At 46.1% G+C, this 23,316-nt stretch overlaps 1 protein-coding gene across 1 annotated transcript; it reads left to right on the top strand.

Moving 5' to 3' along the window:
- Nucleotides 1–10,680: 10,680 nt before the first annotated feature.
- On the top strand, nt 10,681–15,755 carry LOC135367800 (neprilysin-21-like). The gene is made up of 2 exons (XM_064600920.1): nt 10,681–10,841; nt 13,572–15,755. Exons 1-2 carry the CDS (start codon nt 10,776–10,778, stop codon nt 15,690–15,692), a joined length of 2,187 nt encoding a protein of 728 aa, XP_064456990.1. The 5' UTR covers nt 10,681–10,775; the 3' UTR covers nt 15,693–15,755.
- The last annotated feature ends 7,561 nt before the right edge of the window (nt 15,756–23,316 follow it).

The raw sequence follows: 23,316 nt of genomic DNA, 5'->3' as shown, positions 1-23,316 counted from the left end.
GTAAGCGCTCTGAAATAGCCGGCTCCACATTGGTGGAGACACAACCTCCATAGTATTTGTATTGTTGTTGAGGGGAGCACCATTACAGAGTGTCGCATTTCATGTTCATGTTTACATTTTTTCGTACCTTTTGAGTTTATTGTTTTAATAGTGTTAACTTGAGTGTTCATTACTGTCCGCCTGTTCCGCTGTATTTTTTTTATTGCAGCACCTCGCAATCTATTGAACTGAACTGAATTGAATTATTATTATTATTATTGTTGTTGTTGTTGTTGTTGTTGTTTTTGCATTATATATATAATTATTATAATTACAAGCACATGTGGTGGTGGTGGTGGTGGTGGTGATAGGGCTTGCCGTTGTTGGCCTCACGTATGTGGGCAACGTCACGACTCACGCCCTGGGGGAATGCGCGTCCTGGGCCGACTTCTAAGGGAACTGCGCCGACATATGTCTGAAAGCGTCTGAGGAAAACCCAGGAAAAACCCCAGACAGCACAGCCGGCACCGGGATTCCAACCCGGGTACCTCCCAGTCTCGACGTGACACGTACACGTACATGTACAAGCACATGTAGGTCCATAACCTGTATCGTCTACGTGCACCAATACGAAGGCTTTGGCTGTTCTTGGGCACGGTAACAGATTTTATTATTATTCTATTGCGAGCTGTGAATGGAATGACTTGGTCCTCTGTATTGTTTGAGCTGTATTTCCCTCACTGTTAATGAGTTCTATTTCGTTCGTCCCCGATGGGGATGATATGTATACAGTGTATTTGCTGCTGACTGCACCGGATCCGGTGTTACAAGCCACCTTGCCTTAGACGGGTCTGTTATGTTTTGAGTGTTGATTGTGGATAATAAAATTATTATTGTTAATATTATTATTATTATTATTATTACAACCAACCTAATCTTATCCAAGGGCTACCTCAATCCTGATTGGAGCTGCAATGTTTGCCGCTTTGGCCGGACGGTTGAGCTTCGAACACCTTCAAGAGGTGGGTGGGTTTCCGAACCAGTTCACGGACCGTTGCTACTTACGGTGCTTCTCAACGGTTTCCACACCTATAGTACAGCTTCCTGCTGTTGCGGGACAGGCATCGTGTTGTAACGGTGAATAAGACAGGAAACCGTTTGCACTATAGCGGGGGACGCACGGACAAACGACGAAAGTATGTGGTTTTCGTCGATGACACGCTGTATTTCTATTCACAGTAACGATGTACCAACTAACATGCTTGTGAAAGTGTGAGGATATCGTTATATTATGATATACGGCGTGGGCTGCTTTTTTTTTTTTTTGTGACGCTTAGCGTAATGCAAAGAACAGCAAGCACCACGTGTCACAAGACCACTGCCGGAACCAGAGCGAGCAAAACGTAACAACGTAGCTATACATACGTGCTTAGTATACGGCCTACGGAACAGCGTTTCATCTCTCGAATCCTACTACCGACACACACTGATATTAAAGCCTTCGGATTTTTCCTTCTTGTAGAGCTGTCGAACAGAAAATGTCAAAGCCTTCATTTCCATTGTCCACGATCTCTGTGCAGAACTTATAACAATGAACTCTTTCTCTGTTCTAGATACCGGCGGCTGTCGTCCTGAACCTCTTCCCTTTCACTACCGATTATCTAGCCTTTTGCCAAAATGTACATTTGCCGTTGTAGATAAACATTAGGTCTTAAAACCTCTAGCATCGACACTGAACAGGTGTTGACGTTCTTCTTGTTGTTATGAAATCAAACAGGACCAAAATTAGCGCACGTTCGGCATCGCTAGACCTATTCTAGATTCCCATACAAGAGACACAGGGTTAATCTTAATTAATTAATGGCGGTGTCAGGAACAACTGAGGCGTAGTGACGCGAAACAGGGAATCTTCCCAGCACCAAAACACCCCTGTAGCACCCCACGACCGTTACATATAGGTCCCCCGCACAATACGTGCTAAACCTGCAAAAGAATGCCGGGAATCCAACCGACACGAGTGTCACATACAGCATGCGGAAATTCCAACAGCCCCGTGAGAAGAAAATCCTGCGCAAATCCCGGCTGCAAAGGCCAGAAAAACGGGCTTGCTCGCGAATTCGTAATATCCTGACACACAGCCAACTTGAGGATTACTCTCCGTCCGTCCTCTTCCGCCAATGAATACTGGTGGCTAGGAAGAAGCAAGCCGAAGTAAGTGAAATGGATGCGTGCCCCCCCCCCCCCCCCCGGTCACAAGAGAATTGTAAGACCCAAGGCACACTTGGTAAAGTTTGAACGCAGAATGTGCTCTCAGGGGATCGTGAACCCTCTCTGGCGTGACCTTCCCAAACCATGATCATCATTCCATTTCTGCATAAAAAAAAAGCTATTGTATCGGGCGCGACTTAACCTAGGGTATTTTGGTTGTCAAGTCAAAAACCTCGTCACAGATATTTCCTTTTTCTCGATACAGCAACGTTCTGACTGATTAGGTACATGCATTAAAATCAGAAGCCAATTACGAACGCGGATATCAGCGATGGTGGGCTCGAATGTATGTACATGAGATGTTCTTTCATCTACAGAGTTTATATTGGATTGGATTTGAGTTAAAAATAGTCACGGTGATTTTGGCGCCACAAGAGTAGAGCCGACTATTATATATGCACACACATCAATTTTCTTTATAGTATAATACTTAGGATGAGCTATACGGGCGAGGTGCGGTGCATGTGACGCTCAGACGGTGCGAGGTGCGTTTGTTCACTTCGAAGCGCGCGGCTTGAACAGGTGGGCGCACAAATGGGTGGAACACTGGTGCAAGCTGGTGCAAGTTTTATATTAGCCACTAGTGTTCGTCAGCATTGCGGTCGTGGACACGTCGATAGACACTATTGACTCACAACGACACAGATACTACATTTGATGTGAAATAACACGTACATGTAACGTTGCTGACAGACACGACGTAACACACACAAGACGAGACAGACGATGTGTGTGTCTTCTGTGTGCTACGTCGCGTCTGTCAGCAATGTGTACCCACCTGCCCGGTCTTCGTTACAATGTAAACATGTCTGGCGGAACACAATGACGGTACACAGAGCTACTGCGTTGACAACCGCGACTATGTTGAGGCTCACACAGTGTTTGGCTCTCTGCTTGACTGTGGTTTTTCGTTTTCTTTCACCAACGGAACTCTTCTTCTTACGTTTTTTTTTTCGTTCAGCTCTACGCAGGTGCACTACGGTAACCAGCCCGATTTAGTTGTGACTCGCCTTCCCATTTTTTCTTCTTTTTTTTTTTCTGTCCATCAATATCACATTGCACAAAAATTCTACTTTACAGCGCCAACATAACGAAACTAGAGTTTTCACACGCGGATATTGGTCCCTGAAAGCCACTCCAAGCAGTACAACATGTTGGCCCAATATTGGACCAATATTATCAATGGCGACCTAATATTGGTCCAAGATTGGACCTGTATTGGGTCCAGTATTGAGTCCAATATTCCATGTTGTGCTGCTTTGGAAGTATATATCCAGCGAGTATCTAAGGTCCTCCTTCGTCCTGGAAAAGCTTACATGTCCTATACTGTCTTTCAGCATGAAGAAACTCACGAGTTATGTGAGCGAATAAGTTTCATGAGCACCTAGCGCTGAAGTCATGATGACGACAGCCAAGTTCCGCCGCCTGCGTGTGGGCATTGCAACTGTCCTTTCTTCCAATGCGCCTTCGATTTTCTGTCCCCTTACGAGGTGTCGCCATTGCTTCGTTCCGCGACAAGCGCGGACCTCAAGTGGAGTCACGTGGGTGTTCAAAACGAAACAGAAACCTGAGCATGTATGTAGTAATGTGGTCAGTGTAGAGAATGGATTTTGAGTCACGTAAGTGGGATAAAGCCATGCGAGATTTTGGGAGGGGCAAGGCGGTTTTTGGTCCGTGGCAGTGGAGCACACATATTGGTTCACATTAAACATGCAGCACAGGAGCGCGGACGCAGAATGAAGACAGGACGACTGCTATCTCTCAACTGACAGATTTTACTAGTCGAAACAGGTTTAAATACAAAACCCACACTTGACACTGGGCATTTGGCTGTGGAGATAAGTTATCTTAGGGTGAGTCTATACCAGCTACCCCGCCTCCATACACTCATTGATGTACGCTTTGGCATGCGACTTGCACGTGTACTGATAAATGCCGGGACACCGCCCAAGCAGCACAATGTACTGAAAGTCGAGTGCAATAGGGGTGGACGGGTAGCTGGAAGGCCTTGAACAGACTCTTGAAACTAAAAACATTGATAAGACACATACCGTCCACCCCTATTGCACTTGAGTTTCAGTACATTTTGCTGCTTGGGCGCTCTTGTAGGACAGGCCATCACATACAGCCAAATACACAATTTACTCCTAACGGGCCTGAGCTACATACATAGTACAAATCTCGTAATTAGGTTGCTATAAGTTAATGCCCGTCAAATTGTCTACGAATAGTGCACATATTGATGCTGATATGGTCAACGAGTGAAATAAGTATTCTATTCAACACAATTTATTCATTTATCGCAGTACTTCAAGGCCCCCATTGGACGTTACCTGCAACGGCTCTATACAGGGTGTCCACGCTAACTGTGAACATATTTTTTTAATAATATGTATAACACTTTTTCCAAGATGAAATCATTGCAATATAGCATATGCTGAAGGGCACTCCCTAGCAGGGCATTAGCAAAGTCCAAAGGCAATGTCTTAATTAACTTTCATTAATTAAGTTTTTAATTATAAAAGCTACAAAGTTGTCCCAATGAGAATATCTGTTCCTTTCGGTCACCTGATATCGTAGCCGTTTTCAGAAAATCCGTTCGATAGATCGCCCGCAAAAAAATAGTGAAGGAACGCCTTTTTCTGCTTTATTTTGTTCATTGCGCATCTTCGGAGACGCGTATTTCCTTCATCCCCTACGGAAGAGTGGGAAGGAGCACAGTGCCGCCTCATGCGTCGAAGATGAGCTTTAACTTGCGGAAACGAAACGAAAACAACTGTATCGGGTGACTCTATCGGAACTGGCCTTATCTTGGGTTGCATTTTCTGTTTCCTTTTAATCTTTTTCCAGGACGCGAGAGGCGATAGTGTGCTCTTTCTCCCTCTCACATTGGGGGTGAAAGAAAGACGCGTCTTCTAAGAAGCGCGGGATAAGAGGAACTGAGCACGAGGATATGTAGGAGGAAAAATTCGGGGAAGGACGAGGAGGGGAGATAAGAAAGAGAACTTTTAACGTCATCTGCACGGCATCAACACCGAAGGCACGCGAGGCATGCACGAGGGCATGTGCTCAGGTAAAAGAAAAAAAAGTAAATAAATAAACAATGCAATGCGTGGCTCCGAAATGGAAATATGCATGAAGCCTTTTGTGTTGATTGAATATCGTTGCGAAATCAAAATTCGCGCTATAGAAGCTCGTGAAGCGAAAGGATTGGCCCGTGTGACATAGGCACGATCTTAATATATTGGTGGCGCCGAGTATGATCATGAGCAACTCCACGGTAGATAGACTGATCCATTTGTGAACAATTTCATGAAGTGAAAGCAGCTATGGCTTTAAGGTGACCTTTAGTGGAAATTCAGAGATACATGACCAATGTACTCGACAATAATTTGTATTGTAATAAAAAAAAAGAGTAGACAGGGACGTCCAGAGATTGCTATTGCAAACCTTGTGTTCGTCAAAGAGTGCCAATATAGCTTCATCTACCGGATCATTTATTTTCAGGCAGAATATTTCGTTTTCGTACATGATCACTTAGCACAGCCGCAAAGGCGTCGTCCTTCTGATGATCTGTAAACGCATGATGATCTGATGATTTGTCACAGAATATTCTGATGCTTCGCAGTTGTTAGCTAGCTGGCAGCGAACCGGTGCACACGAAAGATGAGCTTGTACCGCTGGTTCAAGCCTAAAAATGTTGGAATTTGCCGTCCTGAAACTAAATCCTACGTCGAACCTTCAGATCAAAATGCCAGCGCGCATCCGCAAACAGACGTGTTGTGCAGAGCCTGCAGCAAGCCTCAATACCAAGCAAGAGTCAGAAAACCTACGGAACGTACGACGAAACAATACGTACCAAAACTGCACGACTTGCGATTGAGCAAAGCAACTCAGTGGCTACTGCGAAGATGTCAAAGCTTTTCGGAAAACCTGTAAGTGAGAGTACAGCTCGGTCTATGAAAGATGCGTACTTACGAAGGGTAAAAGCCGGTAAGTCACAACTTGAAGCCTTGCCCCACGCAACATGTGGCCGAAAGTTGAAATTAGGGTACTTGGATTCCGATGTGCCAGGAGTGCGCAAGAAAACTTCCAGAGAAAGGAGGAATCGTCAACCGAACGATCATCATTGCCGCTGTATTGGGGAATGTGAAGAAGGTGAAGCAGCCAAGTAAGCTTCGGGGGAATGGTGGTCCGTTATCTCTAGACAGGCAATGGGCCGAGTCATTGATGCGGCGAATGAGCCTTGTCCGTAGAAAGGGAATCCACGCAGCAAGAAAAATTTCCGACGATTTCGAAAACATTAAACAGGCATCATGCCGTCATACGAAGAGAGCAGGAAACAACAAAAGGGCCTCATCGGCCTCACGGGCCTCATCTACACATAATCTAATTCTTTTAGGTAGCTACAACAACAACAGCAACGACAAATAAGTAATCATGATGTAGTGGGATGCTTCGTCGCCGAGGCGGCATCCTGTTCCATTGCATGAGGGGGAGGAAATGGTGAATAATGATGAATGTTCAGAGTTCACGCAGGAGTCCTGTTGCTGCTAAGGTGGCGATGAGGGCTTGAAGAGCTGGTAGCTGATGCGCAGGACTGACCGAAGGCCCAAGCAGATGAGGAAGGGCAAGTAAGGGTGTCCCAGTGGTTTCAAGTTGGCGCCGGAGGACGCGTCGCTCAGTGAAATACTTCTGACAGTCTCATAGTTCTCATAATTCTCATACTTCTGACAGTCGATGAGAATGTGCTGGAGAGTACTTGGACTATTACAAGAAGGGCATAGCATTGTCTTACTATACCCAGCTGATGGCGGAAGTATGGGATGAATGCAACGTTCAAACGAAGTCGACGGACGATAGATGTAAGGTCCGATGAAGGGGTTAGACGGCATTATGAAGTACAGTGTGGGATCTTCTGAGTGGAGGAGGGATCCTTCCGGGATGTCTTGACGCCATTGATGGGGGGCCTTTGCTGATGCAACCGCCGACAGGTAAGATCGTCTATCCCCTTTTGGAAACATGATGGAGATCGTATGTCGACCGCGGTGGGCTTCTGCAGCTATTAAATCTGCGTCTGCATGTTGGGAGTGTCCACGAAGGTAAGGAAGAAGCTATATGTTGCAGTGTGAAACGGGAGAGGTGTCGATGCCCTTCACGGACACATACCAAGATTTTGCTTTTTCTTTGCTTATAAACCTTTCTGACCAGAGGATGGCACCGATGGTGGGACAACAAGCGCACGTGGGGCAGGATAGTTTCCCTCCCCGGATAGTTTCTCTATGACACAGAACCTACAAGTTAAAGTACTTATAGTACGTATCTCGTATATCTTGCATACTTCGACTGGAGAAGTTAAAATATCAGCGTAGGGGGATGACATCGTTTTATTTCTAAGGGACGGCAACAGTGTAACACACACGCGTTCGAGATTTTTCAGCAGTATCGGAAACTGTCACGAGCCCCACGTTTGGTCAGGTTCACTCATATGAACACTGAGAGCCAGCCTCGCCTCTGCACGTGAGATGGGGCACTCTTCTGCACCTGTTACCCTGGACATTGCTAACGTTTATGTCAGTGTCATACATGCTGTGCTCCTGCAGAGGCTTCTAGACGCAGCCACTCCCTCTATCTGTTTGCTTGGATTGCGAACTTTCTCTCGGATCCTACCTTTTCCTGTTGTGACAGCCGATTTGTCTCCTCAGCGTACTCCCAGCGTAGAGGCGCTCCCCAAGGCTCCGTGTTGACTCCTATTCCCTTTAGCATTCTCCTGAGCTCTCTCCCTTCTGACCCTAAGGTTCTCACCATAACGTATGCCGACGACATTGCTTTCTTCGCTTCGACACCATCGTTGCCAGAGTTGTACGCGAAGCTGCAGGCCTATATCAACACGTTGTCTACGAGGTTGAATTCCGTCCGTCTATCTCTAGACATGGCTAAGCCGGCCATTCCCGTCTTCCCGCTTGCTGCGGCCGTCCCTATCGATCTAAGGGGGGACTGTAGTCTGTCCGCCAGGTACCTTAGCTAAAATTCCTGGGGTATATGGCAGACATGTACAAGATACTCGAAAATGTATTTAAGATAAGATAATAAATACTGACCTTAGAATGTAATTAAGATACGAGTATAAATACACTCTTAGGAATGAACTTCACCACATAGCACGCTCCTAGCCAACCATCATCCCGAATGACAACGTTCTCGCCCCTGATTTGTTGAAAACGGGAGGAGGAGCCTATTTTGTTCCATTATGCACGGCACAAAATAGGCTCCTCATCCCGAGATCACGTCGAGACTGGGAGGTACACGGATTCGAATCCCGGTGCCGGCTGTGCTGTCTGGGGTTTTTCCTGGGTTTTCCTCAGACGCTTTCAGACATATGTCGGCACAGTTCCCTTAGAAGTCGGCCCAGGACGCACATTCCCCCAGGGCGTGAGTCGTGACGTTGCCCACATACGTGAGGCCGACAACGGCACCCCTATCACCACCACCACCATCATTTTTAAGAGTGTACATGAAAATTAAAGTAATTAAGATAGAGTACGAAATACTTCAAAACGTATTTGAAATACAATTAAGATACTATTTATCGTTGAACGCAAAAAGTCACCAGTCACTGGTCAATGCGGCATGTCGCCGCTATGTGACATTAATTACCTATTCCCCGCGTACTAGGCAAGCCGTCCCTGTGTGATAGGAGTCATCTGAACACAAGACCCAGAAAAGATGACAAAGAAACACCGCATAGCTCCACTAAGTATGTGTGACCCAGAACAAAGCAAACTTCTAGCAGGTACCTGCTCGGCGAGGTCAGAATTCGGCGTTACCGCGTCAGGGCACACATAATAGAACCCTCACTCGCAAAAGATTAGTACACACGGGCCAAGATCTCTAAATGGAGACTTCCAAGAAAGGCCAATGTCCGGGTCAAGTCCGAAGAACTCGGGAAATTTCCACTGAACAAGCAAGATAATGGAAAGACGATACACAGAAAGTTTGAGAGAGAGGTCCAAAATATGTAATTAGAGTATTCAGTAGAAGATAATATAAAATGTATTTTAAATACAGTACAAATACACAAAACAAAAAGTATTGAGTAGAGTACCAAAATACCGCAAATTGTACTTAAAATACAATACTCCAAATACGTACAAGTCTGGGGTATGGTACGATGACGCTATCACATTGACTACTTGTGCGCTAAGGCACCGAAGGCTCTCAGCGTCATTCATCCATGCTGTAGCCCTCGTATTGTTATGCGCAGGACTGCTCCGTTATACATTTATATGCTGTACATCCGACCTATATTAGGGTTTTGCTGTGTTCTATTTTCCTCTTTACATGACTGGTGCTCAGTGGCGTAGCCACGGGAAGGCTAGGGGGGCTCTAACCCCCCCCCCCCCCACCTACCACGGACCGACCCACGCAAATCGTGCAAATTTAAGGAGAAATAATATATGGGGGTGGGGGAGGGGGGGTGGTGTGACGATCGCGAAAGTTCTTGCAGTTCATGGAGTCTATCTAACCAGCACTCTTGAATGGTTTTCAAAGTATGACCTCTTCAATATACTTCCAATCTGGTGACACCACCTCATTGGTCATGACAGCCTATAGATGCAATCGTATTGTGAACGTCCAAATCAACTATTTTTGTTCTTTTTTTTTTTTTCATCTGCATTTTACAGTGTGCACAAGTACGTGTGTGTCGCATCCAGGATCAGCGGGGCGGGGGGCTTGCTTACCGCCCCTCGGCTTGGTTTGCAGTTTCCGGTTCGGCTACTAGACTCTACCTCTCCCTTTGACAGTGAGTTTTGAGCTATCGCCCTTGCCTTCAGGGGGGTTCTCCCCGCCTTTGAAACGATCCTCTTGCTCTCGGATTCTCAATCCGTCATTTCAGCTCTGGCTTCTCCCTCGAGTTTGATGCCGTCCTCAGAGTCATTGTTGTCCATTTTGGAACATCTTGCCCCGCACCGCATTCGCATCACGTGGATTCCTGGCCACCGCGGACTCACTTTTAACGAAACCGCAGATACCCTCGCTAAAATGTGCCCCTCTGGGGAGATATTTCCTCTCCTCCCAGTTCTTGGGAATACTTCTGTTGCTATAGGCATAGGCCTTACCTCTATTCAGTGCCACACAGACGTAATTACGCCCGAATGTCCCGACCAATCTCCCATAGTGGCTGGCGGCCAGTTTTTATTTGGAAGAAGAAGAAGAAGAAAAGGAAGAAGAAGAAGTGTTAGGCAATGTAACCCTACACTGCACTCCTGGATGAAGAAGATGTGGCCACCGTGCTTAGTGGTGGCGGAATCGCCCTGTGTGGCTAAGGGCCATTTCCTTTGTGGCAGAAGAAGAAGAAGTAGATGCAACCCGCGTTCCATTCGTTCCATTCAGAATTGGCCATTCTCCGTGGGACGAAGAAGAAGAAGAAGAATTCCATCACGGCCATCGTCTCGTCACGGCCAAGCGTCTCCCTAGCGGATAAGCGCCATCCCGCTTGAGGAGCAACAACAACAACAACAAGCGACATGGCGGACGCATTCATTCCTGTACAGGGCACAGGAGCTATCTTAATCGAAGAGGAATCCATGGAGGTAAGGAGTTTTGCAATCCCCGCTGTGTATTCCCTCATCAACAGTGCGCAGGTTGGCAAAGTTTTCAGCAAAAACAACAACAAAAGCAAAAAAAGAAAGAAAAAGAAATCACTGTGTCATCCGGCAGTATCCTGGAATTGGCAAGGCGCGTTCCTTTGGTTATGTCATACCTGTGTTCATCCACTTTCGCCCTAGAACCGGGATCTATGTGCACGTTACAAGATGTGCAGCACTACACTCTTAAACCCGTACCTTTTATTGTAACTTTTAGAAACATGTAACTTCTATATAGACGTAGATTTCGAGATTTCTTATAGGTTACACCACTGTAACGTATATTTAGAGGTTAAAAGCGACCAAAGGCATGTCTTTACAACACGAATAGAAGTTACATCTCGGAAAAAACAAAAACAGATTGTTGTAACTTATAAATGTACACTCTACTCCGACACTAACTTCTAAGCGAAATCTCCAACGATAATTTCTTTATTAGTTTCTTATCGTTTGTTTTCCTTCTGTTGCGAATCTACGCTGTTATTTTTTATATGTTTCAGCGTCATCTAAACGTCGACTACATGTTATCAATGCTGTATGAACACAGATTATAAGTTCGCAGTCTGGAATACTGTTCGTATGTTTCTTTCTAAAGGGTATTCTTTTTCGCTGCGTAGCCGGGCCTGGTCTAGGTCTATCCACACTGAGAGCGGTTTCCTTGAAACGCTTAACGCTCGTCGTCCGTCCGTTAACAAGTGTAATCTGTTTTAATCGTAAAGGGACAGATTACCTTGTCCCAGATATGCGCATTCCCTCTATTTTGAACAAATCATGACGTAGAATGATATCATTCGGTCTGAAATGGTCTTCCCGCTTCCAATTAGAAGATAACATGCTCAGCCCATTCCCGTTGATATTGGTCGTCCGCGCAGCAGTTCGTCAACCGTATCAGTGAACAACAACAACAACAACCTTATTTTAAGATGGCGAATGGGGAATTCCATCGCGAGGGGCCACAGTCTATCCCATTGCTGATGGTGATGTGAAAAAAGATTCACTGAAAGTCAATAGCGCTTTCAGTGAACTGTTCTCATTCAAACGGTAACGGTTTAGCCGCTGCGCAACCAAAGGATGCTATTCAGCAGTGAGTCACTTCCTCCTCTTTGCTTCTTCACGCAATACTGTTGGCGAACCGTGCGAGCGAAAGCGATTCTCTAAATCTATCTGTTTACCTTCAGGAAGGGAGTTGCCTCAGGACAGAAGCCGCCGATATCTCGAACAGAGACTGTTCTTCTTCTGGGTGCCCAGAAGAAGAACAGTCTCTGTTCGAAATATCGGCGGCTTCTGTCCTGAGGCAACTCCCTTCCTACATCTCTACCGGTTCGCTGGATTTCTACCCATCTATGTTTACCTTCAGGTTCGGTTAAGCAATACATGACTTTCTGCATCGCTTCCGGTTTGTTGCCAAAACGACATCCGGTTTCGCGGCAAACACGGTCTGCGCCAACCGCTACTGCGACTGATACTGTCGTCGCTTGTGATTTGAGGAGAGAGATGACCGTATACGCCTTTTAATGGCAATTCAAATTGCCACAAAGAGGCGTACGCCACCCATTTGCAACAAATCAGGAAAGTGAAAGCTATCATTCTGCATGGTGGCTGGTTTCGAGCGTCCTTATAGTCGCGGAAGGACCGCGGAAGTCTTCGTGGCACCGAAAGTTGTGATGCGGCCTTGTTTATGTCTAGACGAGAATGTCATGTATAGTAAATATAATTTTGATGCGGTTCTGCTTCTTCCAAAATATGTTTGGCCATTTTTGGTTCCGTTTCCGTACTGCTCCTTGACCCAAAGGTGTCATAATACACAGTAAATTGAATGGCATTGCCAGCGAACGGCCATTGAATGGCATTGAGTGCTTGTATCACTCCGACACACACGGAGGAAAACAATACCACGCGCAAGTGACTGTCAGTGGTTAACGTACAAGAGAGAGAGAGAACATGTAGAGTTATATACATGTACAGTGCCGGATAAAAGTTTTTAAGGAAGGCGCTCCGGCGCGCATTCGTTCCTCGGAGTGGCACGGTAGCAGCGATTGGAACGGCATACGGGCTTACAGACATTTGCCTATAGGCGACCGAGTTACCTGTTTGCAACTCCGTACGGTATACCATTCGCTGCTAGCGTGTCGCCGTGCGGAGGAATGCGCCGGGGCGTCTTCCGCAAACTTGTGTCCTGCACTGTACGTTGTCATATTCATGTACATTCGTCTATTTTTATGTTAGCGAAACGCGAGCTCATTTCACAAAATCATTGAGTTTTGGACGGCACGAAGTTGGCTAATTATCACGAACCAATATAATAAAGAAACCTATCGAACCACGCTTGGCAACATGACGAATAGAAGCGATGGTTTTCCCTGAAACACAGTGAAACATGCCTTCCTTCGTGCCAAAAGTTAACTCGTATAAAACTCGCGAGAAAATATTGGAGTAGAACTTTTGAATCGTGTTTGATATCTCCTGAAGGCTTGTTGTTGTTTTGGTTACCGAGGATACGCAATCTGTGCGAGAGGGAAAGCTAATGAGCTCCCGGAACTCACGTATTGTCATTTGGTTGTGCTGTGTGACACGGAACGTATGTCATTCAACGGGATTGACATTCAGTTTCCCGTGTGACAAGGGGGTGTAAGAGGGGGTTAAAACGGGTTCTAATTCACTTCTTCTCGACTGCAGGCCGAAAAAAGCAGTGCCAAGGCTCTCCTGGCAGTTATCCTGTCCTTCATCTTTATCATTGCCGTGGCTTTTGTTTTCTCGGCCTTTATATGGAAGAAGGCACTCCCAACGACCAAGGAGGTGTACGATGCATCACTTCCTGGACAACCAACGATGCCGAGATTTTCGCTAACGCCGTTAACTTCTGACACCGACGGCGACTATGAAGATTACACGGACAATAATGTTGCGACGGTAGTGACGTCCCCGATCCACAAGAAAGTTTGCGAAAATGATGACTGTCGACACGTTCGACAGTTCATAGAAGCGGTCGTAGACACTGACAGAGACCCGTGTGATAATTTCTTCAAGTTCGCCTGCGGTAAAAATCAACAGGTGCTCCCTAACGTGTTCCTGGATGAATTTGGTAGAGACCTGGGCGAAGCGGCTCTTTGGACATCTATAGAGGAAATCTTGGAAAAGGCACGCATTCCTCCTAGCGGTAGAACGGCATTTCAAAAGGCTGCAGCGCTGTATAAGCACTGCTTGGAAGCCAACCCGAACACGTCTGCTGAAGCCGCCAGAGATTTCCTCATGGCACACCAGATGGATATGAGGAAAAATATGTCATTCAACCCGTTGGACGTCATGATGAAATTTTTCTTTAAGATCGACATTCCTTTGCTGTTTAAATTAGAACCAATTGCTGTTGGTGCTAACCTGCTCGCGTTTCGTACTGAAGAAGAAGCACCGCTAGAATTACAGTACCTCGGACCTAGAGATATTTTGCCTGACGTGTATTCAGAAGATATCGATGACAGCGTAGTGAGAATTATTACAGAGTTAGAGAAAAAGTTTGCGTCCCAGAGGACAGTGAGCAAAAAGCCAAACGCCAGTGTCAAGGCGATCGAGTTTCGGAAAGTGGGCCTAGGAGACGATGAGCTGTCCAAAGAGTGGAATGAAGCTCTTCAGCGGTACACACCACCTGCGCTCCAAAACAGAACAGTATACGTGACAGAGGCTGACTTGAGGTTTTTCCGCCGCCTTTTCGGAAAGCAAAGCGACGTCTCGAAGAACGAAATGAGAGTATTCTTTGCCTGGAGGTCTGTCCTTTACCTTCACAAAATCCTGGGTAGCTCTTTTAATTGTCTAGCAATTACCACGCGGGAACTTCCAGACGCGGTTGCCGCAGGAGCGCAATTTATCCCCCATTACGAAGAGAGAATGAGCGCAATCAACGAAATGAAGGAAGGAATCACCAGCGAAATTTCGAAAACCTTGCAAACATCGTCTTGGATAGATGACAAAACGCGGGAGGGAGCTTTGCAAAAAATCGCTATGGTTACGTTCCGCTTTGGATTGGCGCCTAAACTGAACTCTTCGAAAAAAGTCGACCAGTTTTACGAGAACCTGTCTGACCTACATGGTCCGTATGTTCGGGACATTCTGAGCATTCACGAATTCAAGACTCAGAGGTGCTGGAAAGGTGTAGAAGAAGGTTATTCAGATTATTTCCGCGACATGGTGACTACTCTAAATCCATACCAGACGAACGGCTTTTATGTAGCCGGGGCGAACTTTGTTCAACTAAATGTTCCGCTTTTATTGTCGCCCCACTTTAATTTAGGAGGTCCGCCTGAAGTGAACTACGGCGCACTGGGGCACACCGTGATGCACGAGATGATGCATGGCTTTGATCTAAATGGCCGCAAGTACGACGGAAAAGGTGATATGTCACCGTGGTTTACAAAAAAGAGTGCAGAAGAGTTTGCTGTTCTAGAGCGCTGTTATGTTGAGCGTATTGAGAGGGCTCCCAAGTCGAGGACTTACGCTGATTATCCTTGGGAGTACCAGGCAGACATCCTCGGCAGTAGGTCACTCCTGAGAGCATACCTAAAGGCCGCTAAAAGGTCAAATGTGCACCTGGGTAATGTGGAAGGTTTGACAGCAGACCAGATCTTCTACGTCACTAGCTGCCTCCACTGGTGCACGGATCTGTTGTATTCGGAAACTTTGTCAGGTCATCCACCACCAGATGAAAGGTGCAACCTTCCTCTCATGAACTCTGTGCATTTCAGCAAAACATTCTCTTGCCCCGACGGTTCGCTCATGAACCCGCCACAGAAATGTCCGTTTTGGTAGTTCCAATCCTAAGAATGGGTGGACTCACAAGAACTTGATTAAAGAAGATACGAGCCAATGTTCCACCCGTCTGTTTTTCCTATAATCGCTGGAATATCTGGATTTGGAGAAGGCCGTATTGGGCCTGTACTATATGCTGTTATTCTCCGGTTCTTAATGAAACTAAAAAGTATAGCCACCATGTTTGAACATACCACCATGTACAATTTGGCTGTGTGATGACACACAACACAAGTCTCTCAGTTCTTCATATTTTTCGTATCAATTTTGAGCAATTCTAGAAATTCAACGGTGGCTACGCTCGACGTTCAGAGTGAAAGCCTGCCCTGCAATGGTGGACAGATATCACATAACACTGAAGCACTACTTAGGGCGTGTGGGACGGGTTAGTAATTAGGTACTGATATGGGCTGCCGGCATTCCAGTGTCCTCTAGTTTTAGAAGACGCGACCACAGATAATGGCTGTCCCATTTGTGGATGAAATGGTGCCTCACGAGACATGCAGAGCATCAAGTAGGTGGCGTCCTGTATTTCAGCACGGGTTTCTAAGCATCCGCCTTTTGGCACACCACCTCTTCTGGCCGTAACTGGCCGTAATACAAACTCTGGGCTCTGCTAGAAAGAGGGAGATGGCATAATCAGAGCTGTTGTGCACCTGACTACTGGGTTTCTGTAGCAGCTTCAGCCTGTTTTCATCCTCTCCATATAACTGGAAAGCGAAGACGGCACTGAAGTCAAGAGAGAGAGAGAGAAAAAAAAAAGAAACGAAGAGCGATATTGAATGAGAGCGCTGGTTCCTGCTATTCTTATTTGCAGCTTTAGTTGCCGTTTTCGCAGAGGTTAGAGGCAACTATAATGGTCCACAGCCGATTTTATATTTCTTATGCATTGCGTCTATGGGAGTATGCATGTGAAGCACGCTTTAAGTTTTTGTCACAGAACGTTGGGAATTGACATTTGTCAGAAATTTGGTTGTCAGTCAGGGCCTTTATTGTCTTCAATCACATACTGTATCAAGTTGGAGAGCCCTGAGTTATACACAATTGTCGTTCGAAAAAAAAAAAAGTTAAGAAAAAGGGGACAATAGTTCGGTGAACTTGTTCAAGGTGCCGGTGGACATACTTCACGTACTATGAGTAAGGTGAAAGACCAGTATTGGTGGCCAAAGATGTCCGAGCTTGCAAAATTCGCCAAGTGCACAGCGAGCCACTGCCTAGTCGGTGGCCCTGACGGTTTTCACGCCCACGACAGAAACTCCTTTAAGTTCCATAGTTTTGGCCACATCACAATGGCCGAAATCAACATCGATCAACATCGAATCATCAACAAAACATCGAAACGTCATTGACTTCACTAACAGTTGCATACATAGTCCCAGCTGCAGTGCCATTTTACTTCAACAAAAGATGCAGTGAAACATCTGAATTCATTGTTTGACATACTTGGAGTGTCTGGCTGACTCTCTGACCCTGTCAAGTCATTTGAGTTACAGTAATTTAGAAACTTCATGCATTTTTCAGTAGCATATCTGCGCAGCTTGTAACGGACTTGTCGAACGAGCCAATGCTGCAACCCCCATAACCTGACCATATCAAGCCCCTGACATAACCGATAGGCTTTTGGATCTGCCAAACCTACGAAGTGAGGCAGTGAACAACTTTGAACAAGCTCAAGAGACTAGAAAAATAATGTATCACAGATGCACCGCAGTGCTTCATTCAACATTGGATATTATATGTGGTCTAGGAGACAAGAACCTACCGTACATGTTAGTGAGAAACTTTCTCTAGGATTAAGGGTTTATGCCAATTATTCTTCGTAAAAGAGCTCCTGTCACCTACGACGTTCGACGTGTAACAAACTCCACGATGTCCACACAGACATCCGAGACGCACAAATGAGCCAGATGAAGAAATACCGTCCACCGTATTTGTGCCTGCCCTAGTTCACTAGGCGTCTCAAGTGCAAGCCCATTGCTCTCCCTAAGACACTGATGCAAAACCAGTAGACTCTACTGAGCTCCCAGATGAATCGCATGTGGTGCCCCCCTCTGAAAAAAGCACATTACATTACCTGCCGACCTCAGCGCCATCGAACACTTCCAAAGCAGTTACACAAGTCTATTGTCTGACGCTTGACGGCGAGAATTAGACAAAGTGGAATTTGACTTGCATGTGGGTATGGATGTGAACACCGAAACCCAGTTGCAATCGCATAAAGTATGAGAACATTGTACTAGAGAATGAGGGAAAGAGAGAGGCGCGCACGGAGAGCACGGAGAGCACGGGCGGTGCATCATAGCCGGCACTTCGTCGTCTTCAGTCGAGGGATGGCGCAGCGAGCGAAATGGTTTGTGCAGTCACCGCTTCATAACATTTTGGCGCCTGCTTGGAAATGCAGCACCGCTGATGTAACGTCTTCTTTTTGTGTTATTTTTGTTTTCTCTTGGCGCGCGACGGGTGAAGCGAAATTTTGTGCAAACATATGACCGCTCGTGCTCACCCATGCCAAGTCTAGAGTCGCTAAATAAGCTACGCACTAATAAGTAAGTCATAAATAAGTCACTAAATCAGCGTAGCTGATTTAGTGACTCTAGCCAAGTCCAATACTGTAAACACGCATATTGCGCTCAGCCAGACGGAACAATTAGTGGCGCGGCTTTTGAATGCGCACAGGCTGTCCAGCTGTCTCCTGAACTTCTTCGTTGATCTGTTGCTGTTCCGTGCTGTGCTGTTGTCGGGCGAAGGGTTAGTCACCAGTCGTTTCGCGTGATTTCTGCAATGTTTGCGCATATAATAAATGAAATCTCTCGTAACACAAAAAAACTAAGTTGGAGAGGACGCGGTTGAAACAAGTTTGTGTCGACATGTTATAGCCTACCGACATTACTGGGAAATTGCGAAACGAAACTGCAACCTTTTGGTCGAGTATATATTTCGGGTCTGTTGTGCTCATCCTGGTCGTCACTAACCACGGCCCCAGACTTCGCCCATGTACAGATCAGCACGCCGTGAACAGGGTCTTTGATGTCCCATTCGTCTGGAGATGACCTTCAGCTCGTGGATCTCGGAGTTAGAGCATTTCATAACAAATTGTCATTGTGAGTGTCACCTTGCCTATCCGCGCAGGAACTTCCAGAAATCCACTCTAGCTTTCTTTCTCGTCCTCGTCGAGGCTGCCGACATCGCATGAGCTTGTCTCGATTAGCAAAAGGCACACGGTACATTGATTACAATTCCTCTGGCTTAGCGTACTTCCTTCTGTAATCGGGAGCCCTAAATCGCATGCTTCGAGGATAGCGAGGGTCAACAGGCTCTGGCAGGAGGTAGTCGTTATAAATTCGGCAAGGTACACCACCCTTTTCTCGTTCCGAAAGGCGTCGTCCAGTATACAACGAAGAGGCAGTACTGCCGGTTGGTTATACGTGGAGTTGACCGTGGATCTGTACCAGCTGGTACCAGTAGACATGCGCGCACTTCCACAGACCGCACTTCCTCAGTTCCGGTACGTGACCCTGTCCTGTACGCTTGCTACCGTCCGCCAGTTGGTCCTGGTATTTCGCGAATGTTCCGGTCACCATACACGGCATGCTTAGTGCGGCACATAACTGATCATCGGCTCAATATGCCGTTCCACTAGAGAGGACTCCCAAAACTACAGCGGTGTTCACGTCCATATGATCTTGTCCGATGCTTGGTGGAACCTCAGTGTCAGCCACACCCTTTAGTGTGCACATTTTGCACTGCAGTGTTAGTTAGTGCGTGTTAGTTAGTTAGTGCGTGTTAGTGCGCAGTCCTTTTCTGCGTTCAGAAACGACTTCCATGTCTGAATGGGTTGTAGATTCCGAGCGCCTTGAAGCTACTGAACCGCATGTGAGCATCCAGGTGTTGCAATCTTTACTTCATCGTGCGAGCAACTACACATGTATAACTTTCTGAGGTACAACTAAGGTATTACTGGCATCATATGCTCACGTTCATCAGTGTCCGCCCTGACGCCCTCTTTGTGTAACGGTGTGAGGAAGGCGGCACTGTGGGTTTGCCGTGCCGCCGGTTTTTGACGCTTCTGCCACCCCAGTGCTCGCTCATGACGTCGTAACGCTGATATTCATTTCCCAACCTGAGGGAGCCGACATTTCTATCCATTTATTCGACCTGGGTCCCAAGTGCTCCGATTCCATTTCCATTCTGATTCAACTACAATCCTGAATAACTTTTCTCAGCCGAAGCATATATGCACACTTGCCCATCAAATTGTCCGCTGTACCTTATTGTACACTAAACGATATGGACGTGTCTGAAATCTGCCCCAACCAGCTCCATCCGCCGCCCGAAATTCCAAATGCTTAGAGTCTAGGGGACCACACTTGATCCGCGCTCCCAACCACGTCATGGAACGAGGGGATACCCAGTGCGGCTCAAATAACTATTGTAAAGTTGTCCCATGAAACAATAGACCCCCCTTCCTGTTGACATCTTACTGGATGAGTGCTAAAAGCGCTGCCAGGTTTCCGGCATCCACTGTAAAAGAAAAGATTTCACTGTATAACCTATCTAGGGACACAATTTTTTTACAAGCATGATCCTTCCACATTTCTGTGGCTGCGACTGGGAATTCCAAGACAAATAAGTTTCATCTACTGTTCCCCGAGAAAATGAGCGTCGTTGAACAAACAATAAACAAAATTTTGGGGCTGGGCTACGCTGCCCGTGCTCGTGCTCCCGCGTCATGGTCAACGTCGGCCTCGTCGTCTTCCGGCCACGTGCAGCGGTATATCATTTCCAGCGGTCAGATTGTTGTTGCTTGTGTCGACACACTCGATGATAGATGGCAGCACTGCGCTTCCCATTCTGAAGGGACGTACTCCACGGATGCAGAGGTGGGGAAATTACTTTTATTTTGTAATGCATTACCATTACTCATTACTTGTATAAAAAACTAATGCATTACACTACTCATTACTTTTTCGATGTTAGTAATGCATTAGTAATGCCATTACTTCAACGAAGTAATGGCATTACTCTGGCATTACATTTACATTTTAGGGCATAAGCCTCAAAGATGCTATGCATAAGTTTTCCTCCTCGCTTTTTTTGTTATAGGCAATAGCCACCCGAGTATCCCCCAAGTCGGTGCTACTAAATCCCGACAAAAGCGAGGCTGATAGGCAAAAACTATTGATAAGATTGATTGCAGCATAGTAGGAGTTAACGCTCAAAGTTGTCATCCGCTAGCCTTGCCCGCTTCGGCGACAGGACATCTTTTGTCGTACTGAACACTCGTTCAGCGGAAGCGAATGACTGAATTTCTGTGTTGTATTGCACGAATAGTCTCTTCATTTTCAGGAACCCATCTAGCGATTCTAGGCTGCGATCCTTATAGCTTGCACCGAACTTTAAAATGTCTCCCATCGCAACTAACTGGCTCGATATTCGCACTAAATTCGACCTACGAATGGGACAAGTCTTCACCCGCCGGCTCCATGATGCCTTTTCGCTATGCCCAGCCCTAAAATTCTGTCTTTGCAGAAAAACGACCTCTGACAGCACAAGAGAAACTAACACGGTACCATATCAAAACAGGGAATCACTAGTGCAATTGTCACTTGTTACCCTAATAGAGGCTATGTTTCTTTTTAGTTGATTATCCTTTACTCCAAATGCGTACAGGAGAAAATCGGTGATACCATCATGGACACTTGTGACACACACCGCCGTCTGTTGAACTGGGCACTTCTCTTTCATTGTTGCTCTGAAACCTGGATGTGTTCCCAATCTTCACGTGGCGCAATGAACATTCGACAAAAGTAATGAGTAATGCCACCCTGCATTACTCAGTCGAAATGTAATGCATTACCATTACTCATTACTTGCTGGCAAAATGTAATTCATTACCATTACTCATTACTCAAAAGTAATGCATTACCGGTAATGCATTACTTTGTAATGCATTACTCCCCACCTCTGCACGGATGACCATACCGGACAAAAACTCGTGTGCCGAGTCAGCGGCTTAACATAGATGAAATCTTTTTGTTGGTATTGGTTCTTGGTATGTTTCTCTAGTGCGTGATCGAGCCAGGTTTTCGATTTTGGGCCGCACTATTTTGTAAGCGAGCGGAATCTCGAAATATAGCTTTTCCCAAACCTTTCGACGACGATATAAACATTTCTGAGTCTAAAACGCCAAATCTGCTTCGATCATGCACTAGATCTAAGCATCCTCTTCCATTTAAAAGCAGTTGCACGGAGATAACCAAATTTTCGCGGCGCTACGAGAGTTGAAAAATGTATGGGGATCCCCATGTTGCTGGCGGGCCCGCGAAAAAAAGATTTCGTCATGGGACGAGCGGCCATGATGGTGTGAGTGTTAGCAGGAACCAACTGTGTATACAAACGATGTTGTGTTTTTTTTGCAATGGACCTATAACGGCCACTTATTGAATCAATGCAAACGTCTAATCACTAGGTATACGTATAGCTCTAGGTGAGAAATGGGCCTTATGTGCGCCTTCCTAATTTCTCTATGGTCATCACGATGCGTTTCTTTTTGGAGTTGTCAAAATCTGTGATAACTATGTATTTGGAATTGATATGATTAATTAAATATGATATGCTTTATTTTTCTGTGCTCTCGTCTGGTATTGTTGACTGGGCGCGGAAAAGGGAAGACAAGGCAAGCGAAGTGGGCCGGGCCAATGTAAACGTGCATGGATAATTATGCACTACTTATTATTCATACTAGTGACGTCGTCTCTGACGTCATTTATTTACAATCGTAGTAGTCCGCGCAACGGATGGATGGCGCTGACCGTCTCTATCATGGCGTCATTCTGAAGATCAGGGGTCTATGGGAGTTACGCTACCTGTTTAAATATACCTCGGCCTCTCTCCATAAGATTTCTATGCTTGTCAATGACGCTGACAATCTTCAAGAGGCCGCTCAGCTATTTAAGGAGACTCTGCAAATATTCGTTGCCGCAAGCATGCCAGCTCGCAAATGTATCATCAACGCAGCCCCTCTTCAGGAGGTCTTCGCAGATAGTGGTGTTACAAGGACATCACTAATATGCTGGGCGTCACCTGGGAGGATGAGCTTTCTCGCTCCCTCGCCTCCGTCCTTCAGTCTCAGAAATCAAAGAGACATACAAATCGCTATGCCTTGCGAGGGTTTTCACGAGTTTTTGGCCCATTCGGATTTCTTGCTCCGTCCATCGTAACTACCAAGATGCTATTTCAGCAATTGTGGGAAAAGAAAATTACTGTAAAACCCTTTAATTTAGCGGCCCCAAATTTTCGCGAATTCAGTAAAGATGATCTATTCGTGACCAGTAAATTTCGCGACCTGCTCAGGACAAACGTTCCCCCTAAAAATAAGTTGTGGAATGTACACGGTCCTTTTATCTCTTTTTGGCGGAATATTCCCCTTTTCGAACTCCTCTGTTCAAAAGATCACCTCTGGCAACGTTTCCGGTGATAAAAAAGAGGGTCAGCAACTCATGACAAGAATTCAGGGGCACGGCGCAGAAAGCCTAAATAGCAGATAACCATGCAAGGAAGCCAATTTGACAGATTAGCACGAGGATATCTGAGGAGGAAAAATTCAGGCAAGGACGAGGAGGGG

Source organism: Ornithodoros turicata, chromosome 9 (genome assembly GCF_037126465.1).
Source record: "Ornithodoros turicata isolate Travis chromosome 9, ASM3712646v1, whole genome shotgun sequence".
Lineage (NCBI taxonomy): Eukaryota > Metazoa > Arthropoda > Arachnida > Ixodida > Argasidae > Ornithodoros > Ornithodoros turicata.
This window is presented reverse-complemented; position numbering and strand designations above follow the sequence as displayed.